This window comes from Silurus meridionalis, chromosome 9, assembly GCF_014805685.1.
Source record: "Silurus meridionalis isolate SWU-2019-XX chromosome 9, ASM1480568v1, whole genome shotgun sequence".
NCBI lineage: Eukaryota > Metazoa > Chordata > Actinopteri > Siluriformes > Siluridae > Silurus > Silurus meridionalis.
The window spans coordinates 23,063,960-23,082,962 of record NC_060892.1 but is presented as its reverse complement, the minus strand read 5'-3'; the positions used below and the strand labels follow the sequence as shown (position 1 = coordinate 23,082,962).

The 19,003-nt window shown below is 38.0% G+C and overlaps 1 protein-coding gene across 1 annotated transcript in view; it reads left to right on the top strand.

The window, feature by feature from the left end:
• The first annotated feature begins 1,390 nt into the window (after positions 1–1,390).
• p3h2 (prolyl 3-hydroxylase 2) overlaps positions 1,391–19,003 on the top strand; it is a 31,404-nt gene continuing 13,791 nt past the window's right edge. The window contains exons 1-4 of the mRNA XM_046858266.1: positions 1,391–2,009; positions 15,091–15,237; positions 17,109–17,298; positions 18,759–18,890. Coding sequence (XP_046714222.1) covers positions 1,569–2,009; positions 15,091–15,237; positions 17,109–17,298; positions 18,759–18,890 — 910 coding nt within the window. The 5' untranslated portion in view covers positions 1,391–1,568. The remainder of the gene's footprint in view (positions 2,010–15,090; positions 15,238–17,108; positions 17,299–18,758; positions 18,891–19,003) is intronic.

Sequence of the window (19,003 nt, the reverse complement as noted above, 5' to 3'; positions counted from 1 at the left end):
GAAGACAAACATCGCTGCAGGTCCTCCTGGGGAAATTTTCTGTACCATGATTGTCCATTATTCAGCAAGAGCTGCAAAAGTTGTCAAAACTGTCATGCGCTTGCTTTATTGCCAATGCCTCAAGAGACAATCAGGTCAGGTAAAATATTTTTTAAATGATGTAATGATGTAATGATGTTATGATGTGATCAATACTTCCTAATCTGTTTTGTCAAGACCTCTAGTAACTATGCCAACTTTATATTGCTGCTGACAAATACAAGTTATTTCATGTTCATATTTATTAATTGATTATTATTAATTGATTTTCATTGAATGTCTTTTTTTACCTTCTGCCTCTACCTTTTTGTTATGCTGCCATAGCAAGTCTTGCACCCTGATCACATTGTTCAATGTATTCAAATTTTATATAACCAATAAAAATATCGAAATCCTTTTTTTTTTTCACTCTGTCACACCTCTACTCAGCTCTCTTTCTTCCTCCCTCTCTATCTCTGCTGAGTTAAACATGCTCGTGAAATATCAGTGACCCTTTCTTCTCTTCAGGTGTGCCTGATTCATCCCGATCAAGATGAGTTCCCTTCAATTAGAGACCAATGAGAAACTCAAGAACTTTGAGTATGGATTTAGAGACTCTAATTAAAACCAACGGTCTGCTACAATGTCTCAGGACCGCAGTTTGCATGAACAGTTCAGCATATAAGGAGCCATCACCATCTTATCAATCATAAATCTATAATAAATGGACTTCCAGTGCCACCTGGATGAGGACGGGTTCCTTTTGAGTCTCTCAAGGTTTTTACCTTTTTAAAATCTCAGGGAGTTTTTCACTGTCACGCTCATTAGGGATCATTTTATATACATTTATGCTATTATTCCTTATTCAGAGTGACTTTTATGTCTCATTCATACAACTGATTAGTGGAGGGGTGAAGGGCCTTGCTGATGGGCCCAGGAGTAGGAGCTTGGTGCGGCTGGGATTTGAACTCATGACCTTCTGAGCCAAAGCCACAAACTGCACTACCACTTATGGGCACTAAACTTATAAATTATATATTTTTTTTAATACAAATGTTATAAACTGTTTATAAAGTCTGTAAAGCTACATTGGGACAATGTCCCTTGCTGAAAGTGTTATACAAATAAAATGGTATTGAATGAAATAGCAAAAGGTGTCAAATCAATAAAATAAAAAAATGTAATGTTTGACCTCGAGTCTCTGGAGTTAGAGGTATTGGGTGACCCCCACACCAAAATCCTTCTATAATTATTAAAGGAATATATGGAAATATAACGGTTTTTGTCCTATTAAAATCGCATACTTCCCTACTGCATACTGTGCAGTAGTGTAGTCCACAGCTGTAGTATGTTTCCTACTTCTAGGGGAGGAGTTCGTTTGATTCAACAGGAGACGCGACGTGACCCAAAAGTCGCCGGTTGTGGGACCACCATCCAGCACTCAGAGAGGGCTGCGACTTGGGCTTGTGCGCGTCTTACACTCGTGACCCCCAAACCAGTCGTGTCACCTTTAGGGTCCTGAGACTGAGACTATTATTTTTGGACAGAAGATGGTCGTCGGCTTTCTAGGATCATGTGCGGCTCTGGCGCTGGTCGCGCGCACGCTCGCCTTGTTGTCCGGAGCCACGCTCGAGCCCTACGACGAGCTCTACGACCGCGGAGTGGAAGCGTTACGACGCGGCGATTACGGGGACGTGGTGCGGTACATGGAGAAAGCGCTGGAGAACTTCGCCCGAGTGCGAGACACCAAGATCCGCTGTAGACTCAAGTGCAGTGATCAGAACGACCTCGATGTGATTTGGACTCCGACTGCGACTGCGACCGTCACCGATCTCCGATTGTATGATGCGATTTTGCGGAGAGCAGCATGTCTCAACGACTGCCTGCAAAGAAAACTCGGACCTCCATCCATCCAGAAAGTGAGCTCTGATGTGACCCAAGACTTCAATAGGAGGATCCCATACCACTACCTTCAGCTCGCGTACCTCAAGGTAAAAAAAAGAAATGGTAGATGATAGTTTAGGTAGATGAATAGAAAATAATCCTACACAGCCTGGTTTCTCTTGGGGTCTAGCACGTTTTGCATCCTTGAGAGAACCCTAAAGAACATGCACAATATTTTATTAGTGCCCCACATCCCACATTCTGATGGATCATAGAGCTTTGAAGACTCTTAAATACACAGGTCAGGGGACAGGAGACAAGATCAGGGACATGTAACTGTTTTTGTTGAGTAGTTAATGCTGATGATTAAAGGTAAAATCAGAGAATTTCAATATATGGATGAAGGAATGATCTAAAACAAGAGGAGGGTCTAATAAATGATGCGTTTTAAAACAATGATCTGTGTTTTAAAACACGCTCCAGGTTAAATAACATCCCTGTGTGGTAGGTGGTAGTTCAGCGGTTAAACTGTTGTAAACTAAAGGTTGGGAGTTCAAATCCCACCCCCACTAAACCCCCCACTGCTGGGACCCTTGAGCAAGGCCCTTAACCCCCAGTTCTATCTATCTATCTATCTATCTATCTATCTATCTATCTATCTATCTATCTATCTATCTATCTATCCATCCATCTATCCCTCAGCTGCTCAGTTATATGAATAAGTCTTCTGGTTAAGGGTGTCTGCCAAAAAACTGTAAAATCCTAATCAAGTCAGTCTTGTTTTCCTGTTTAGACCATTTAAACAGATTCTACAAAATTGTGCATACTGATTATACTTTCCCCCTTTTTTTGTTGTTGTTGTTTGGTGGGAATAAGTGAACCTTTAACTTTTTAGTGGCAACAAGCCCGTGCATTCGAGTACAAAGTTGCATTTGTGCATAAATAACACACACACACACACACACACACACACACACACACACACACAGAGTATAAATATCTAATCTAATCTAATCTAATATATGTGACGGAATTTCTTTAAAATCTCTGGAAGGCCTAAAGAAAAATCTGTAGTATGAGGTAGAGAAGGACTAAATGATCAGATGTGTCTATATCACAGATAAGGGCAAAACCCCTTTGCTAGGTTGTTAAACTTTAATTCATTTTAATAAATTTTTACTTGTAGAGCACTTGTATGACTGGATATTGTCTTTTAGCAGATTTATACAGATAAAGAGGTGATACAGTTATATAAAAGAGTGTATATAAAAAAAAAAAAACGGCTGTAAGTTTGCTCGTAATAATTGTATGTTGATCCCTAATGAGCGAGCCAGTGGCAGTTGTGGCAAGAAAAAACTCCTGGAGATGGCATAAGGATGAAACTTTGAGAGGAACCAGACTCAAAAGGGAACCTGGGTGGCACCGAATATCTTTTTTGTTTTCAATCATTACTTTTAACACATTTAAAATGTTGACTATATATATATATATATATATATATATATATATATATATATATATATATATATATATATATATATATATTGTCAGCATCCTATTAATTAAATCACATACGCAGACACACACACACAGAGCAGATGAAGGCTGCTTTGACCTTCGTGGCAGACGGAGATCAGACGCATTCTTGTTTCAAAGGACATCCAAAAAACCCCACAAGAGTATTTTCAGAATAATTTCTGGGAAATGTATAACCCTCTACCTCTCCTCTAGCATCGCAGCCTCAAACAGGCCTTTAAATATCCACATCTCTGCTATAATGACACTTCTGGAAAGGTAGAAACTTGCCACAGATGCCAACTGTTCCTCCCTTGACGAAGTTTCAGTGTATCTCCTGTTCACGTCAGGTTTATTCAAACAAATATTTTGTTTCCCCTCTTGTATCATGTTTGCTTTCCCGAAACGGAAAGGCTCCACCTTGTCCTCGTTTATGAATGGGTGATATTTATGTCCAAAGCTTCTGTGGTCATTGATTGGTTGTTTTTGGCACAGTGTAGCGCAAATGCAGGCGGATCAAAGAACCCAAAAGGCTTTTCACCTGCTCTGGGATAAAAGATGCCAGTCTTGTGCATCATATAGAGTCCTTTTTATATATACGAGGCATCACAAATGAGCAGTTAGTTTGAAATGAAAAGGCGATACAGGAATGGAGGGATGATTTTACAAGATTTTTTTTTTAATCACTAGCTTTTTTGATCATTTGAAATCCACAAAAATGTGGTACTGTGAATTACCTGCAAATTCTTACATCTTATTACATAGCTGGAAAAAAACGGCTTTTGCCCCAAGGAATCACACCACAGTTTCCACAGTGCAATGAATCATTCCGTCTGTCTCGCTCAACATGCCATTACCTCATACTGTAATCTGCGTAGTTTGTCCCACTGTGGATACGTGTGTATTGTTATAAACTTTATACCAGTATATCTTTTATTTCAATCGTTTTATCTGTATTAGAGTTGAAATAGTAAAAACATTTTAGACGCATTTAAGGATATTGTCCAGGTAGAAAAAAAACAGTCGCACACAGGAAGCGATGTCATAACTGCAGCTGTTTCTTGTAAACATGGTTGAAGTATTATATAATAGACAACTGAATGATCATTTACTGAAATATGATCAAATCTGGGTTCTCTGGTCCTTTTTTTCACTGTTTAAAAAACATTTATGACCTGCTTGTGTGAATGTGGTGCTCTGAAATTGTCGGGTGTCTCATCGGGGGTTGGTGGGGGGTTTGGGGGGTTTGGGTTGTTGATGGGGATCCGCTCACTTTGTGACCAGTGTTAGGCTAAAAATCCACCGCAACCTTGCCCAAGATAAAGCACTCCCTGAAAATTAATGAATGATTAAATGAATGATTAAAGGAATGAATGAATGAATGAATGAATGAATTGTAATCACTGTGCATAAATTTACATCTGAATTAGGGATTAGTACATCTGCAGTAGAGAGTAGTAGAGCTGTCTTAGGGAGTAGAATGTCTTCAGCAGGGATTTGTACATCTGCAGCAGGGATTAGCACATCTACTGAAGAGATTAGTATTTTTCACAATGGACATTATCTCAAAGCAGTTTTACAGAATGTAAGAATTATAGAGCAAAACAGTGTGAAAATAATATGTCTGTAGTAGGGAATTATGTCTACAGTAGGAGTTAATATGTCTACAGTAGGGGTTAATTTGTCTACAGTAGGGATTAATATGTCTACACTAGGGATTAATATGTCTGCAGTAGGGATTAATATGTCTACAGTAGGAATTAATATGTCTACAGTAGGGGTTAATATGTCTACAGTAGGAATTAATATGTCTACAGTAGGGGTTAATATGTCTACAGTAGGAATTAATATGTCTACAGTAGGAATTAATATGTCTACAGTAGGGGTTAATTTGTCTACAGTAGGGTTTAATATGTCTACAGTAGGGATTAATATGTTTGCAGTAAGGATTAATATGTCTGCAGTAGGGATTAATATGTCTGCAGTAGAGATTAATATGTCTGCAGTAGGGATTAGTATGTCTACAGTAGGGATTAATATGTCTGCAGGAGGGATTAATATGTCTACAGTAGGGATTGATATGTCTGCAGTAGAGATTAATATGTCTGCAGTAGGGATTAGTATGTCTACAGTAGGGATTAATATGTCTGCAGGAGGGATTAATATGTCTACAGTAGGGATTGTTATGTCTGCAGTAGAGATTAATATGTCTGAACGCAGTAGGGATTAATATGTCTGCAGTAGGGATTAGTATGTCAGCATTAAAGATGAGTATTTCTGCTGTAGGGAGTAATACATCTGCCAAAGGGATTAGAACATCTACAATAGGGAGAAGTAAATCTGCAATAAGTCAGTAAGAGTCATATGTTGCAGGGTTCAGGGTGCCCGAGGAAACTTCATATGACCTCCAAAGGTGACCCAGTTTACACAGCTGTATAGCAGGGTCACAATACAGACAGCTTGGTTAACAGCAACCATAGAACATAAGAGGTTCTTGTTCTGAATGGCCCGGCAACAAAATCCCTTGAAAGCGACTTATGCTTGGATTACTATTTGAATAGGAATCACTGCAAGTGGTGAAGACTGGAAGTGTGTGTGGTGACTGGTGCTGGCTGTAGTAGATGTTAAAAACAAACGAAAATTACTTATACCAATAGATTGAAAATGTAATCTCTGTACAAAGTCCCTGTACTGGGAGGTGGTATCTCACTGGTTAAGGTTTTGGACTTTGGATCGGAAGGTCACAGGATAAAATCCCACTGCCACTGCTGGGTCCTTGAGCAAGGCCCTTAACCCTCCCCTGCTCAGTTATAAGTTGCTCTAAATAAGGGAGTTTGCCAAATGCCATAAATGTTAATGTAATGTAAGTGTACAAATGGGTTGTCTAATGTCCTTTATTTCTTTATTTTATATATAAATTCTGTTATGTGAAAAATGTTTGATACTTTCTCAGTTGACCCAAAACTGAAAGTGGATTTTTTTTTACTTTGTGTTGTTTGCTTATTTTTATGTGCTAACATTTACCAGTTTCCTCAACCATGCTAAACTGTGGCGCAACATATTCCTGGTATGGCAATATAATCAAATCAGGGTAAAAATGGTGGGATTTTGTGGCAGTATGCTGAGTTGTTTTAGAGAGTCTAAAGTGAAGCTATAGCATTGCAATAATGTGTAAGCCAGATATTCATATTTTTCAAGAATTGCAAAATGTGCATTTACACCCATGCGATTTAATTGTTGGAAAGCTACCACCTCTTGACTTGTATCTTACCGATTTTCCTGCATTCTCCAACACACTGATTGCCCTGACTCAGGCCAAACTTTTGCCCACCACCATGTGATATTTCTGGAGTTATCAGTAAAAAACAGTGCTTTCCAGCTGTCAGCACTCACTGACTTTTCCTGTTTATTCATCTAGCAGAAAACCTTTGTTGCGCTTTCAGGGTTCACAGTGGACTTCAATGTGGTTTTCTGACTGAAACACACGTGTTTTCATGAGGAATTTGAGAAGCTTCCATCCCACTTATTGCTAATCATATTAGGATAATTGACAGATTGGCCTAATTGCAAATTTTGGTGTTCACAACAAGGTCCAGACAACTAATGAAAGTTAAATCGTATAGATAAAGTATAAAAGCTTGAATTAAAGATTTGGCACACAGGCAGATTAGCACACCAATTCTTTTGCATTAAATTCCTAACCCTTTAGCTATCAGAAGATAGAGACTAAAGGAAATTATGTGGATCTTAACTTTTAAGTTTAACCTGTTATCTCCCGTTATCTCATTTCGGAACAAGGCTAAAAACTGTGGAAAGTTTTCAATAAGTTTCTTGTGTTATTAATTGTATTATAGCAATTTTTGTGGAATCGGTGCATTAGCCTGATATTTTGTCTTACTTCCTGTTTCCTGTTTAAAGGTGGTAGCTTAGTGATTAAGGCATTGGACTTTGGGTCCAAGAGTTGTGAGTTTAAATCCTGGTCACACCAAAATGCCACTATAGGGCCCCTGAACAAAACCCATGTGTCCTGGCGTAAAACATTTTCACACTTAATCAGAAAAGGGTCCTAGTTATTATAGTTACTGACCAGAAGTTTTATTGTCTTTGTTGAGGGTTAGTGGACGATATTCATAGAATTCAACACTTGAAATTTCAAGCTAAGCTTTTAACTTGGTTGAGGTGGTTGGTTGACTCTGATTATATTTGCCTGGTTCCCCTGGTCATTTATGCCTAAATTACCTAATCAACATGCTAAATTTAAACTAGTACTGAATGTAAACCAGCCCATACATTGGCTTCAGTGGCTACCATTCAGTGGTAATCTCAGGCCCAGCAGTATACAGTAGAAGGCTTGTTTTCCAGGCCTGTTTCCACTTTGTGTTTTCCCCCCCTAGCCATGTCTCCACTTGCTGACCCTAATAAAAGAGGTTGTGTGTGACGTTAGCTAACATTCCTCCCCCATTACTTTAAAATCCATAGTTGAGTACGTCTCCAGCAGTAGCAGAGCAGAGAAGAAAATAAAAGAACCAAGTGTTTTACACCGGGGAGGTTCCATGAATGAAATGACATCATAGGTATAGGCTTCCTACAGGCTGTGAAGATTTCCTAAAGCATGTGTGTGTGTGTGGGCTAGTTTAAAGCAGTGGAAAAAGTAATAATACATCCAGCTTCCTTTATTATTAAGTACAAAAGTAAAAATAAAATTAGTGTATAAGTAAAAAAAAAGTTTTAAGAAAAAATAGGAATCTAAGCTTACTCTGTATGCAATATATATATATATATATATATATATATATATATATATATATATATATATATATATATATATATATATATATATAAATATATATATATATATATATATATATATATATATATATATATATATATATATATATATATATATATATGTAAATATTAGGGCCGTCAATATTAACACGCTAATTACGTGAATTAATTTTATTAACACACGTTTCATGGAGTGCGCATTTTTGCTTGACCATTTTTTAAAATATCAATAAATAAATGTAAAAGAGGCGAAATTAAACCGTCAACGCAACACACATTTATTCATTCAGATATAAAAAAAATGATTAGCGACTCTGCCGGATTTTTTTTGTTTTAAATCACTAAACATTTGTTTTACTGATGAGCCAAGTTTCAAATTAAACACCAAAGCACACATCCGGCAATTAAAACCATCCGTGTGGAAACATAGCAAAAGTTCCATTTTGTGTCCTGATGATTTGCATAATTTAAAACACTATGAATACTTTAAAACATTTACAAAAATATTTTGTCTTTATGCTCTAGTCTATAATAATAAACATAGATTTGCATAAAGCATTGATATTTCCCCATGGCCATTTTGATTAGAGTATAAAAAATTTGAAAAGTATTAATTTAAGATACATTCAGAACAGTTAATCATGATAATCATTTAGTCAGCTTCGATTGACAACACATGGAATAATCGCGTGTTTCAGTTTTAGTGTAATATTTGATTTTCAGATATTTGTATTGTTTCCAGCGTTGTTCCAATTGTTCCCAAGGGTTATTAATGAAAGATTTCCTGTACTATGACCCCTACCAATACAGAAAGCTTCTCAGAGAGCATCAAAACCTGAAACAGCATGTGTCCTGCAATAATCCTTTTACAAGCTGTACTCTCTAAAATAGGACGTGACCAAGTCACGCCATCTGGTTTTTATTTATAGCCTTTCTGTCTGTGTTAATGCTAAATCTCATGTTTGTGTGCAACAGAATATGTCTGAAAAGGCATATGGTGTTCCCCAGGTACACGGGAAGGTGGGCTACTTTGGGAATGCTGGCATTTTAATAACATACATGTGGCATGTGCTATGGCATCGCATCCAGTTCATTTTCAAATAGTTTTTTCTGCCATTGTGTTACATTTTTTAAATATAAATTACGTTTATATGAATGTGCTTGATTAAATACGATATCATTCCTGTAGTAACGGTTGAGTGACCATGACTCATACAGGGGATGTTCTACATAATATTCAATTCAATTCATTTTTATTTGTATAGCGCTTTTAACAGTGAACATTGTCCCAAAGCAGCTTTACACAGATAATGTGGTGATTAAAAGGGAATATGTTCTTTATAAGTAAGTTTGTCGCTGATGAGTGAGCCAGTGGCGACTGTGGCAAAGAAAAAATTCCCAGAGATGGCATAAGGAAGAAACCTTAAAAGGAACCAGACTCAAGAGGGAACCCATCCTCATCTGGGTTGCACCGAATGTCCATTCATAGCAGATATACGATGTTGCGGGGTACAGTGATGATGATTAGAAGCAAAATATAGTCGTGAGTCAGTGTAGCAGTCTGTTGACATTACAGTCCAATCCATCCTCAAAGCTCCTGTTCTTACTCCGGAATTTCATGGAACCACCCAAGGCGTTGATGAGAAACCGAGAGAGAGAGAGGGTGAGAAGAGGGGTGACAGGAGGAGAAGGATATGGATTATTATGTGTCTTTATTGTTGTATGAAAGACCGGCAAGACTCTGGGATAAGAGACGACCCACCACACCACCGTCAACAAAACTGACTGAACGTGTGAAATTGAGGGGACGACAGCATACAAATATCCCAGTTTAATAATTGTTCTCAGTTCCCAGTTCAATAATATAAGCTTAATTATATGCGGATTAAAGACGTTTTTATATTACAATGACAAGAACATAATTATTGATATAGGATGTTGATAGAGCTGTTTACTTAACATTTATTTATGGAAGGAGTGTAACCACAAAACCAATGGACAGAATAGAGAAAATAGTAACCTGAAAGTGGACTATGGGAAAACGATGAAGGACGTCATTAACAACAAAAGAAAATGCTAATTACAGTAAACGTGAATTAGGTGTGCAAACAAACGACATGGTATTCAGTATAGTGCACAATAGAGTGCAATTGACCGTGGGATACATTGTCCCTGTCCATAATCCTGACACAACTTCCATATTAAGGAATTCCCAAAGGCAGGGGTGCAGCACACCCTCAGGACCATTACTTTCCATGTTCCTGGTGACCTTATTTCTTTTAGTACTCATGATATCATTCATTTCCTGTCCTCCTTTTTTTAAACACTATTTACCAGAATCCATGTAAAATTAAACTGGCAAATTCTTGGCCTTGGTCAAAGATCCTAAAGTCTGGGAGAATGTAATAATATTGTCAGTTGTGACATCAGGAACTGAAGCATCAGTAATTTTAGTCTAACCCTTTTCCATCTAGCAACCAGAAAGGTTAAAAGTCTGTGTTTTGGCAAAGGGCAGATTTTGGAGATTGTGTTCTGGGTTAATCTTCATTGCAGAATGTGTGTTTGCCAGTGTAGGCTTGTGTGATTGTTTCGCAACGAAACCACTGTCTGCTTGTGGAATGTGGATGGCAGGTTCAGGCCCTTGATGAAGATTAAAATCTATTCTAAAAACAAACTGGTAATAACCAAACAAACTCGACCTTTAAATTAAAAAAATATATTGTTTATCCATCTACCTGGTGTAGTACTATTTACATTTTGTTGCATTTGGCAGATGCCCTTATCCATAGCGACTTAATTATAATGCTACCATGGCATGGTCAAATTCTTAAACCAGGAGGTAATTTGTTTTCTGCATTTTTACAGCTATTAACAAATTACATTATGTTAATGTGCTTGGTTTAATACATCATTCCAATTGAATTACTTAGCCTTAGCTCTCAACTGGGCCTTGCTTAAGGGCCCAGAAGTGGTAGCTTGGCAGTGCAAACTCATGAGCTTTCAATCATGGGTCCAATCTCACTTAGCTACCACCTGCTTGAACTGCTGTTTTGGTGGATGTGTAAGTGCTCAAATAATATGCAAAGGCTCTTGTGCACACTGCATTAAGGTGTGGTAGTATAATAGTTTTAGACTAAATGCCATTGTATATCATGGCAGAATGATATTGCATAGACAATGTAGAAGTACAATAATATTAACTCTTTCCATCTCTTTCCATGACAACCAGACAGTTTAAGATTGTGTAAAGATCATGTCTTTTACAGTTAAATGTTTACTGTACATGTGAAAAAGTTGACCACTTAATAATGTCTTCTTTGGACTATACATTCACGGCCACTTCATAACCCAGCCATTAGGGTAGCACAAGCCAGTGCACTCTTAGTGCCGTTCCCAAGCCTGGATAAATGGGGATGCGTTAGGAAGGCCATCCAGCGTAAAACATGTGCCAAATCAAATAGGTAGATCACGAATCAGAAATTCATACCGGATTGATCGAGGCCCTGGTTACCAACGACCTCCACAGGTATTGTTAGCCAACAGGCTACTGGTGGAAATTGGGCTACTGTTGGCCGAAGGAGGAGAAGGAGAGGAGGAAGATGTCTACAGAGACAGCAGGAAAAGGAGAAGTGTAGGAAAGTGGAGATTTTGGTGTGTACTTTAAATGTTGGTGGAAAGTTAGAAGGCCAGGAACATTGGAACATTGTAGGGGTGATCCTGAAGGAAGAGAACAGTAAGAGTGTAGTGGAGGTGAAGAGAGTTTCTGAAAGGGTTAGGAACCTGAAGCTGGAAGTTGAAGGGGTGATGATAAATGTCCTCAATGCTTATGCTCCATAAGTGGGTTGTGAGATAGAGGAGAAGGAAAAATTCTGGAGTGAGTTAGATGAAGTGGTAGCAAGTGTACCTAGGAAAGAATGATTGGTGATTGGGGCAGACTTTAATGGGCATGTAGGTGAAGAGAAGGTGATGGGTAGGTATGGCCTGGAGAGAAATGTGGAAGGGCAGATGGTGGTAGATTTTGCTAAAAGGATGAAAATGGCAGTGGTGAATACTTATTTCAAGAAGAAGGAAGATCATAGAGTGACGTATAAGGGTGGAGGAAGGTGCACACAGGTGGACTATGTTCTATGTAGGAGATGCAACCTGAAGGAGATTGGAGACTGTAAGGTGTTGACAGGGGACAGTGTAGCTAGACAGCATCGGATGTTGGTCTGTAGGATTGGAGGTAAAGAAGAAGAGGAGCGTGAAGACTGAAGAAATAAAATAGTGGAAACAGAAGGAGCAAGACTGCAGTGTGAGGTTCAGGGAAGAGATCAGACTGGGGATCTTGTGGTAAAGAGGTGTGGGATTAATGGGCAACTACTGCAGAAGTGATAAGGGAGGCAGCTAGAAAGGTACTTGGTGTGACATCTGGAAATAAAAAGGAAGACAAAGAGACGTGGTGGTATGAGGTTGTGCAGGAAAGCATAAGGAGAAAGTGGTTGTCAGAACATAATTGGGATCGGCAGAGTGATGAGAAAAGTAGGCAGGAGTACAAGAATATGCGGCAGCAGGTAAAGAGGGATGTGGCAAAAGACAAGAATAAGGCATATGAGGAGCTGTATGAGAAGTTGGACAATAAGGAAGGTGAAAAGGATTTATTCAGATTGGCCAGGCAGAGGGACTGAGCTGCCAAGGATGTGCTGCAAGTTAGAGCAATAAAGGATGGAGATGAAAATGTGTTAACAAATGAGGAGAGTGGGTTAAGAAGGTGGAGGGAGTATTTTGAGCAGCTGATGAATGAGGAAAATTAGAGAAAGAGAGAGAGAGAAAAGGGTGGATGATGTGAAGATGGTAAAGCAGGAAGTGGATAGGTTTAGTAAGGAGGAAGTGAGAGCAGTGATTAAGAGGATAAAAAGTGAAAAGCCAGGTGGACCCATAATGAAGAAGAAGAAGAATAAGTAGAAGAAGAAGAAGAAAATTCACTGGCCACTACATCCAATCATTATGCAGTAGAAACGCATAAAGTCTTCTGCTTTTGTAGCACATAAACCTCAAGATGTAGCATGTTGTGTATTTTCAGATAGTTTTCTACTCATCATGGTTGTAAAGAGTGCTTATTTGAGTTATGACAGTCTTCCTGTTAGGTCAATGTCTAGACATTCTTTTTTTGAGGTCTCTTATCATTATCGTTCTCATTGAGAAGTCCAGGAGATTACCAGTATCTAAAAACGTAAACCAGAGCATTTAAATGCATTCCACAGTCAAATTCACTGAGAACTTTTTTTCTGATGTTAGATTCCTTCATTAATTAAAGCTCCTGTCCTGTATATGCATGCTTTCTGAAGTGTTCTGCTTTCTGAAGTGTTCATGATGGCTGATTGAATACTTTAATAAATGAATGAATGGGCAAGTGTTCTTATTAAAGTGAGTGTATAGACAGTTCTCTCTGAAAGTTTTGTAAGGAAAGAACTAAAATAAGAGTCAATGACAAGCTCCATAAGTAAGGGCTGTTTACAATCCCCAACATAAAAGCATGGTGGAGGTAGTATAACAGCTCAGGTTTGCACTGCTGTATCTGAAACAGGTTCGCTAATCTTTAAATAGCTAAACCTACAGAAACATTCTGTCTGCCAGTACCACAAAAGAAGAAAGCAACAGTTTGGTGATGTCAGTGAGTCACTGAATTTGCAAGCAAAAGGGATAAGCAGTCAAATATTAATTATTTACTCTAATTTGCTTCAAGACGATCTGTTCCAATACTGTTGCTCACCTCTAGACTGGCTGTTTTGCCACCAAAGATGCCGTGCTCTGTGTTGTTTAACAAATCTGGCTGTAAATATCAGAGAATAAAATTAAATTTTGTCATTTCATATTTGCCTTGAGCTCGTAAACACAAAATTCTAGAAAAAACAATATAATCTGTTGTGCTGTTTCAATATTTTTTAATGAGACTGTGGTGTTACATGGTGTTTTTCTTGAAAACATAATCAGACTCAATCAGTACTTAGGAAAAAAGATAAACAGATTAGATATGGTAGCATCATGACAGAGAATGGAGCCATGGTGCTAAATGACAACGGTTACCTGGAGAAGATCTGTGCTAAGCTAGATGGCTAGATACATTCTAGCAAAAACCACAAGAGTTTAGATTGTTATAATACATTTTGAAAGGTGTGTATACTGCTGAGTAAATGCATCTAGACATTTTGACTAGCTAGATAGTTGACGTGCTGCTAGCTAGCTATGTACTGTTTACTTCACAGCTCATTGGGAGTTCAGCAATGTTTCCTAGAATATCTTTAGTGGCATGAAAAATATTCAAACCGGGCGCTGATCTTAACAGTTTGACATAACATGTTCGGGAGTACACACACACACACACACACACACACACACACACACACACACAAAACACAAATCTCTAGGTTTACAGCAAGAGTGTGGGGGCTTTGAGGTGGTCTGTGTTTCTTCAAGACTGCAAACAACCTCTCAGTTTGCTTTGCACTTATTTAGATTTGGTCCCTAATGGTCACCCAAAGCAGTTTAGAAGCGTAACTCTATAAATTCTAAGCCGTGCTGAGTAAACACTGTTCAGCGCTACGGAAACATGTCAATTTTATGACTCCAAGTAAAAAGCAGGAAGGACATTAAAATAAATTATCATCCATCATTGTGGTTAGATGATTCCTTTTTCTTTTCTTTAAAATAAAAGTTTTATATCACAAATAGTATGCCTGTGTTTAAAGTTATCGATGTTGCTAATCCAATGTGATAGCTGTGGATTGTTTTTGGATGCCGAAGACCAGCACCTGGATTTCTCCTACTGAATGATAATTATTTGGTAACGTTTTCCAGTCTGTTTACCAGTCTTCTAAACTTGCAATTTATTTCTCTTCTTGTTAGCTTAATCAGCTGGACAAAGCAGCAGCTGCTGCTCATACATATTTCCAGGCAAACCCTGAGCATATAGAGATTGACTTGGAGCAATACAATGCATTGCACGGCGTGGAGGAGAAGCACTTCTTTGACCGAGAAGCCCGTCCACATCAGGCAAGTGATCTCTGATCTTCGTATTTGTATCAAATCAGCTTTAATCCAGATAACTGGATTGTGTTTTATGGATAAAACATTAACCTTAGGACTTTTTTGTGCATGTGCTGTATTTTTTCTGCCTCTTGGTGCTGTTTGATTGAGCTAAATAGTCCCCTGGCCCAGTCTTGACCTGCCTTTAACATCCATCTCGATCTGCACTAAAAATAGGTCAAATTAGTGATCTGATCTAAATACTGTGTATACTGTGAACATAATGTGGCCAGTTGTGTCTCTAAGGTTCATGTTTTTTTCTTTCGGTATCTATTTTAGAACTTTTAACTATGCTGTTGTTCTTCATATTACAACAAACCACTGAAATATTATGTTCTTAGCTGTTCTTTATAACAATATACATAATACAATTAGACTGTCTGTCTAATTGTAATTTTAATTGTCTGATTTTAATCAAGAAATGCTGCATCATATTACATTAAATATTACAGTAGTGTATAGTGTAATATTCTATGCAATTAAGTGGCAAGCATTTGTTTCCCAATTTCGTGTACACTGCAAGAGCTGTATTGTATGTTGTTTAGAATTTGATTTGTAATGCAAACTGGCTTTTCCCTTAAACCCGCCTATTTTATCAGTTACAAACAAAATCATCTGTCTCCATAGACAATCTATAACAGTATAGACAGTCTCGAACTTCTCTGGATTTATTGATGCTTAAGGGAACTGGTAGCTCAGTGGTAAAGATGTTCTGGAATTCTGATTAGAGTTTAAAAGTTCTTACTGCTGGGCCCTGGAGCAAGGATAATAATCTTCAGCTTCTCAGGTCTATGAATGTTGTAAGTTACTCTGGATAATAGTGTCGTAAATCTAGTAAAAAAAAAATAAATAGTGGTGTCTATAAAGAATTTTACATGACTTGCCCGTAGAAACGTGGAAGTGTAACTGCCAGTGTTTCCTGGAATTAGATGATTTAGGGAATCATATGTAAAGTAGTAAGGGGTCATTGTCAAATTTGAGAAAAATGAATCAATATAAAAATCAATCCATATTTGACATACACAGGAAAATTTGTATTTACAATTCCCCCCCCCCCATTAATCTGTTATGCAATATATGTCAAAACATTATTAATGTAAGAAGCAGATTTGCTTATTGCATTCAGTTTTTTTAGGATGTGAGGATCTTTCTGGATCTAGCCAGCAGTTGAAGACGCCACTAGGTTTGCGTGGGTGTGAGTTATGACAGATAAAAGAGCTGTGAATGAAGACTCTGTATCTGTATTAGGACCACAAACATTGGAAATCTGTTAATAGCTCAATTCTAATGCTGCGCCAGCTAGCAGACTAGTCCAAACTAGAACTTTAAAAAGAACCTTTTTGCCAGTGTAATTTAAACCCTTACTTCCAATTCTAAAGTAGACTAGTACACAAGTCCTAATGTTTCCCATGCTTGAGCGATTCTATTATCAGCTACTCTTTTGTCTAAAACTGGTGCATTTGAATCTGAACAGGATGAACGTTTTCTTTAGGTCCAGGTTTGCTAGCTACAGTATTATCTGATCACTGTATGAACCTCCAGAGGAGATGGGAGGACCGGGTTCCCAAGAACTTGGTGAGGAATGCGGAAAAGTTCAGAGGATTGCACTGCTTTAATTTGAAGCTTTATGTTGTAGTCATGCAGGGAAGTGTACAGACTTCCATGTACTTTATAGTGGATTTAGAAATGTGTTGGATTTGGTTTTGAACCTCTGTCATAATGCTGGAAAAGTCAGGTGACCCAGTACCTTTGTCAGATAATATATGTAGGGTATTCTGCTTTGGTTACCTTTTAAAGTTGTATTTTGATTGATGATGGGAAACTTTCTATACATTCAGAGAGCCTTCACTGCCGCAGTGCAACTGTATGAAAAACGCAGTTATGAAGATTCCGTGGCTTTCTTCGAGGAGGCTCTGACTGAGTACTACAAAGCTGACACGGAGTGTCGAGTACTATGTGAGGGGCCTCAGAGCTTCAATGATCATGACCATGTGCTCTACCGCTACACCATCTCAGAGCTCATCTCAGGTAAGAACACTGTGCCAGCACTCAGGCTCTTAGTTTTTGATAGTTTTAATGTGCTATATGGAACAATTAATGCATGCATTCTTTATTAAAGGTGGACCTTACCTACATTAATACTGTATCATCATGCACAGTGACATAGGAATTAGGGATGTGCATCTTCATAACTAATTATATCCTATTTGACTTAATATATAATATATTCACCTATATAAAATATTTGTCACAATTTATTGGTCACTTTCTAAATAATAAGAGTATAGCATATTTACTAATAATTATAAATAAATAAATAGTCATGTCAAGCACACAAAAATATGAACCCGATGAGTAGGGCTTTGAATGTGACTTTGCATTGTTACATGGCGTACAGCTGTTATTACTTAGGGTGTACTCAATTTTGTTGCCAGCTGTTTTAACAATAATGGCTGTATGTTGATTTATTTTCAGAGTGCAGTTAATCTGTACTGTTATTATACAAGCTGCACAATAACTACTCTAAAATATATCCACTTTTCATTTCTATAGTATTGTCCCTTGAGAAGACTTACTGAAATGGTTGCTGAAATGTGACGGGTGCACTCACATTCGTGAGATACTATACTACATTATAATTTTCTCAAGCAACTAATAGATCTACAAATATGTTCATATATGTTCACTTATATATTAACTATCATTATATGGCCATATATCAGATTTCTGCATTATTATTCCTAAAAGTATGTGGACCCCGGATCCATGTGTGCATCCCATTACAAAATCATGGTCATAGACATGCTGATATAAACATCCCTAAACTTCTGGGCAGGCTTTTCCGCTATATTTTGGAATGTGGCTGGGGTTATATGCTCATTCAGTTACAATAGCATTACTGAGGTCATGTGCTGATGTCAGACCTGGAGGCCTGGCATGGAATCAGAGCTCTTTGTTGAGATAATATCATCATAATACCCAGCTTTAAATAGCAGACACTGGAATTACATTGTAGTCTTACTGGCATACTGGTGCTGATAAATTCGACTAAATATTAAAAGATACAACAAATAAATCTCAGTGTGTTTGACATTTTTAGTTTTGGCCTCTGATTTATAATAACAATCATAATAATCGGCAGAATCTGTGGTCTTCTTCCTCGTTTCCTTTCATCTTGAGCAGTGGTGCATGTCTGCTTAAAGCAATGCAGCTGTTTTATGTGTGCAGCTCACTGAGATGATCTCAGCAGTCTTTGACTTAAGTGGGAGTAAGACAAAATAAGCTGAGTTGACTGATAATACAGCAGAGACCTCTCAAGTGTAGCCTGTCTTGTTGACTTTCTAGGCCTTTTTCTTTTCTTTTTTTTTACAATATTACATTAATGTGGCATTGTTTGCCATATAAATGATGTACAGTAGACAAACTAAATGTCTTGCCAGGAATGTACCATGCTGAAAAATATTCACAGGTTGAATTGTTCCTTTCAGATCATTACACGCAAGTCCTGAACTGCAAGCACGCCTGCGTGAGAGATTTGGCAACGCGCCCCGGCCGCCTCTCACCCATGGAGAACTATCTGCCTCTGCACTATGATTACCTGCAGTTTGCATATTTCCAGGGTAACGTATGCTGCCAGCTTGTTCTGTCTACTCTCCTGACTTAGTGTCTGCACTGCTATTGTCATTAACATGGAACAGAAGTACAGCCTTGTTTGGATCGTTGTAAATTTTTC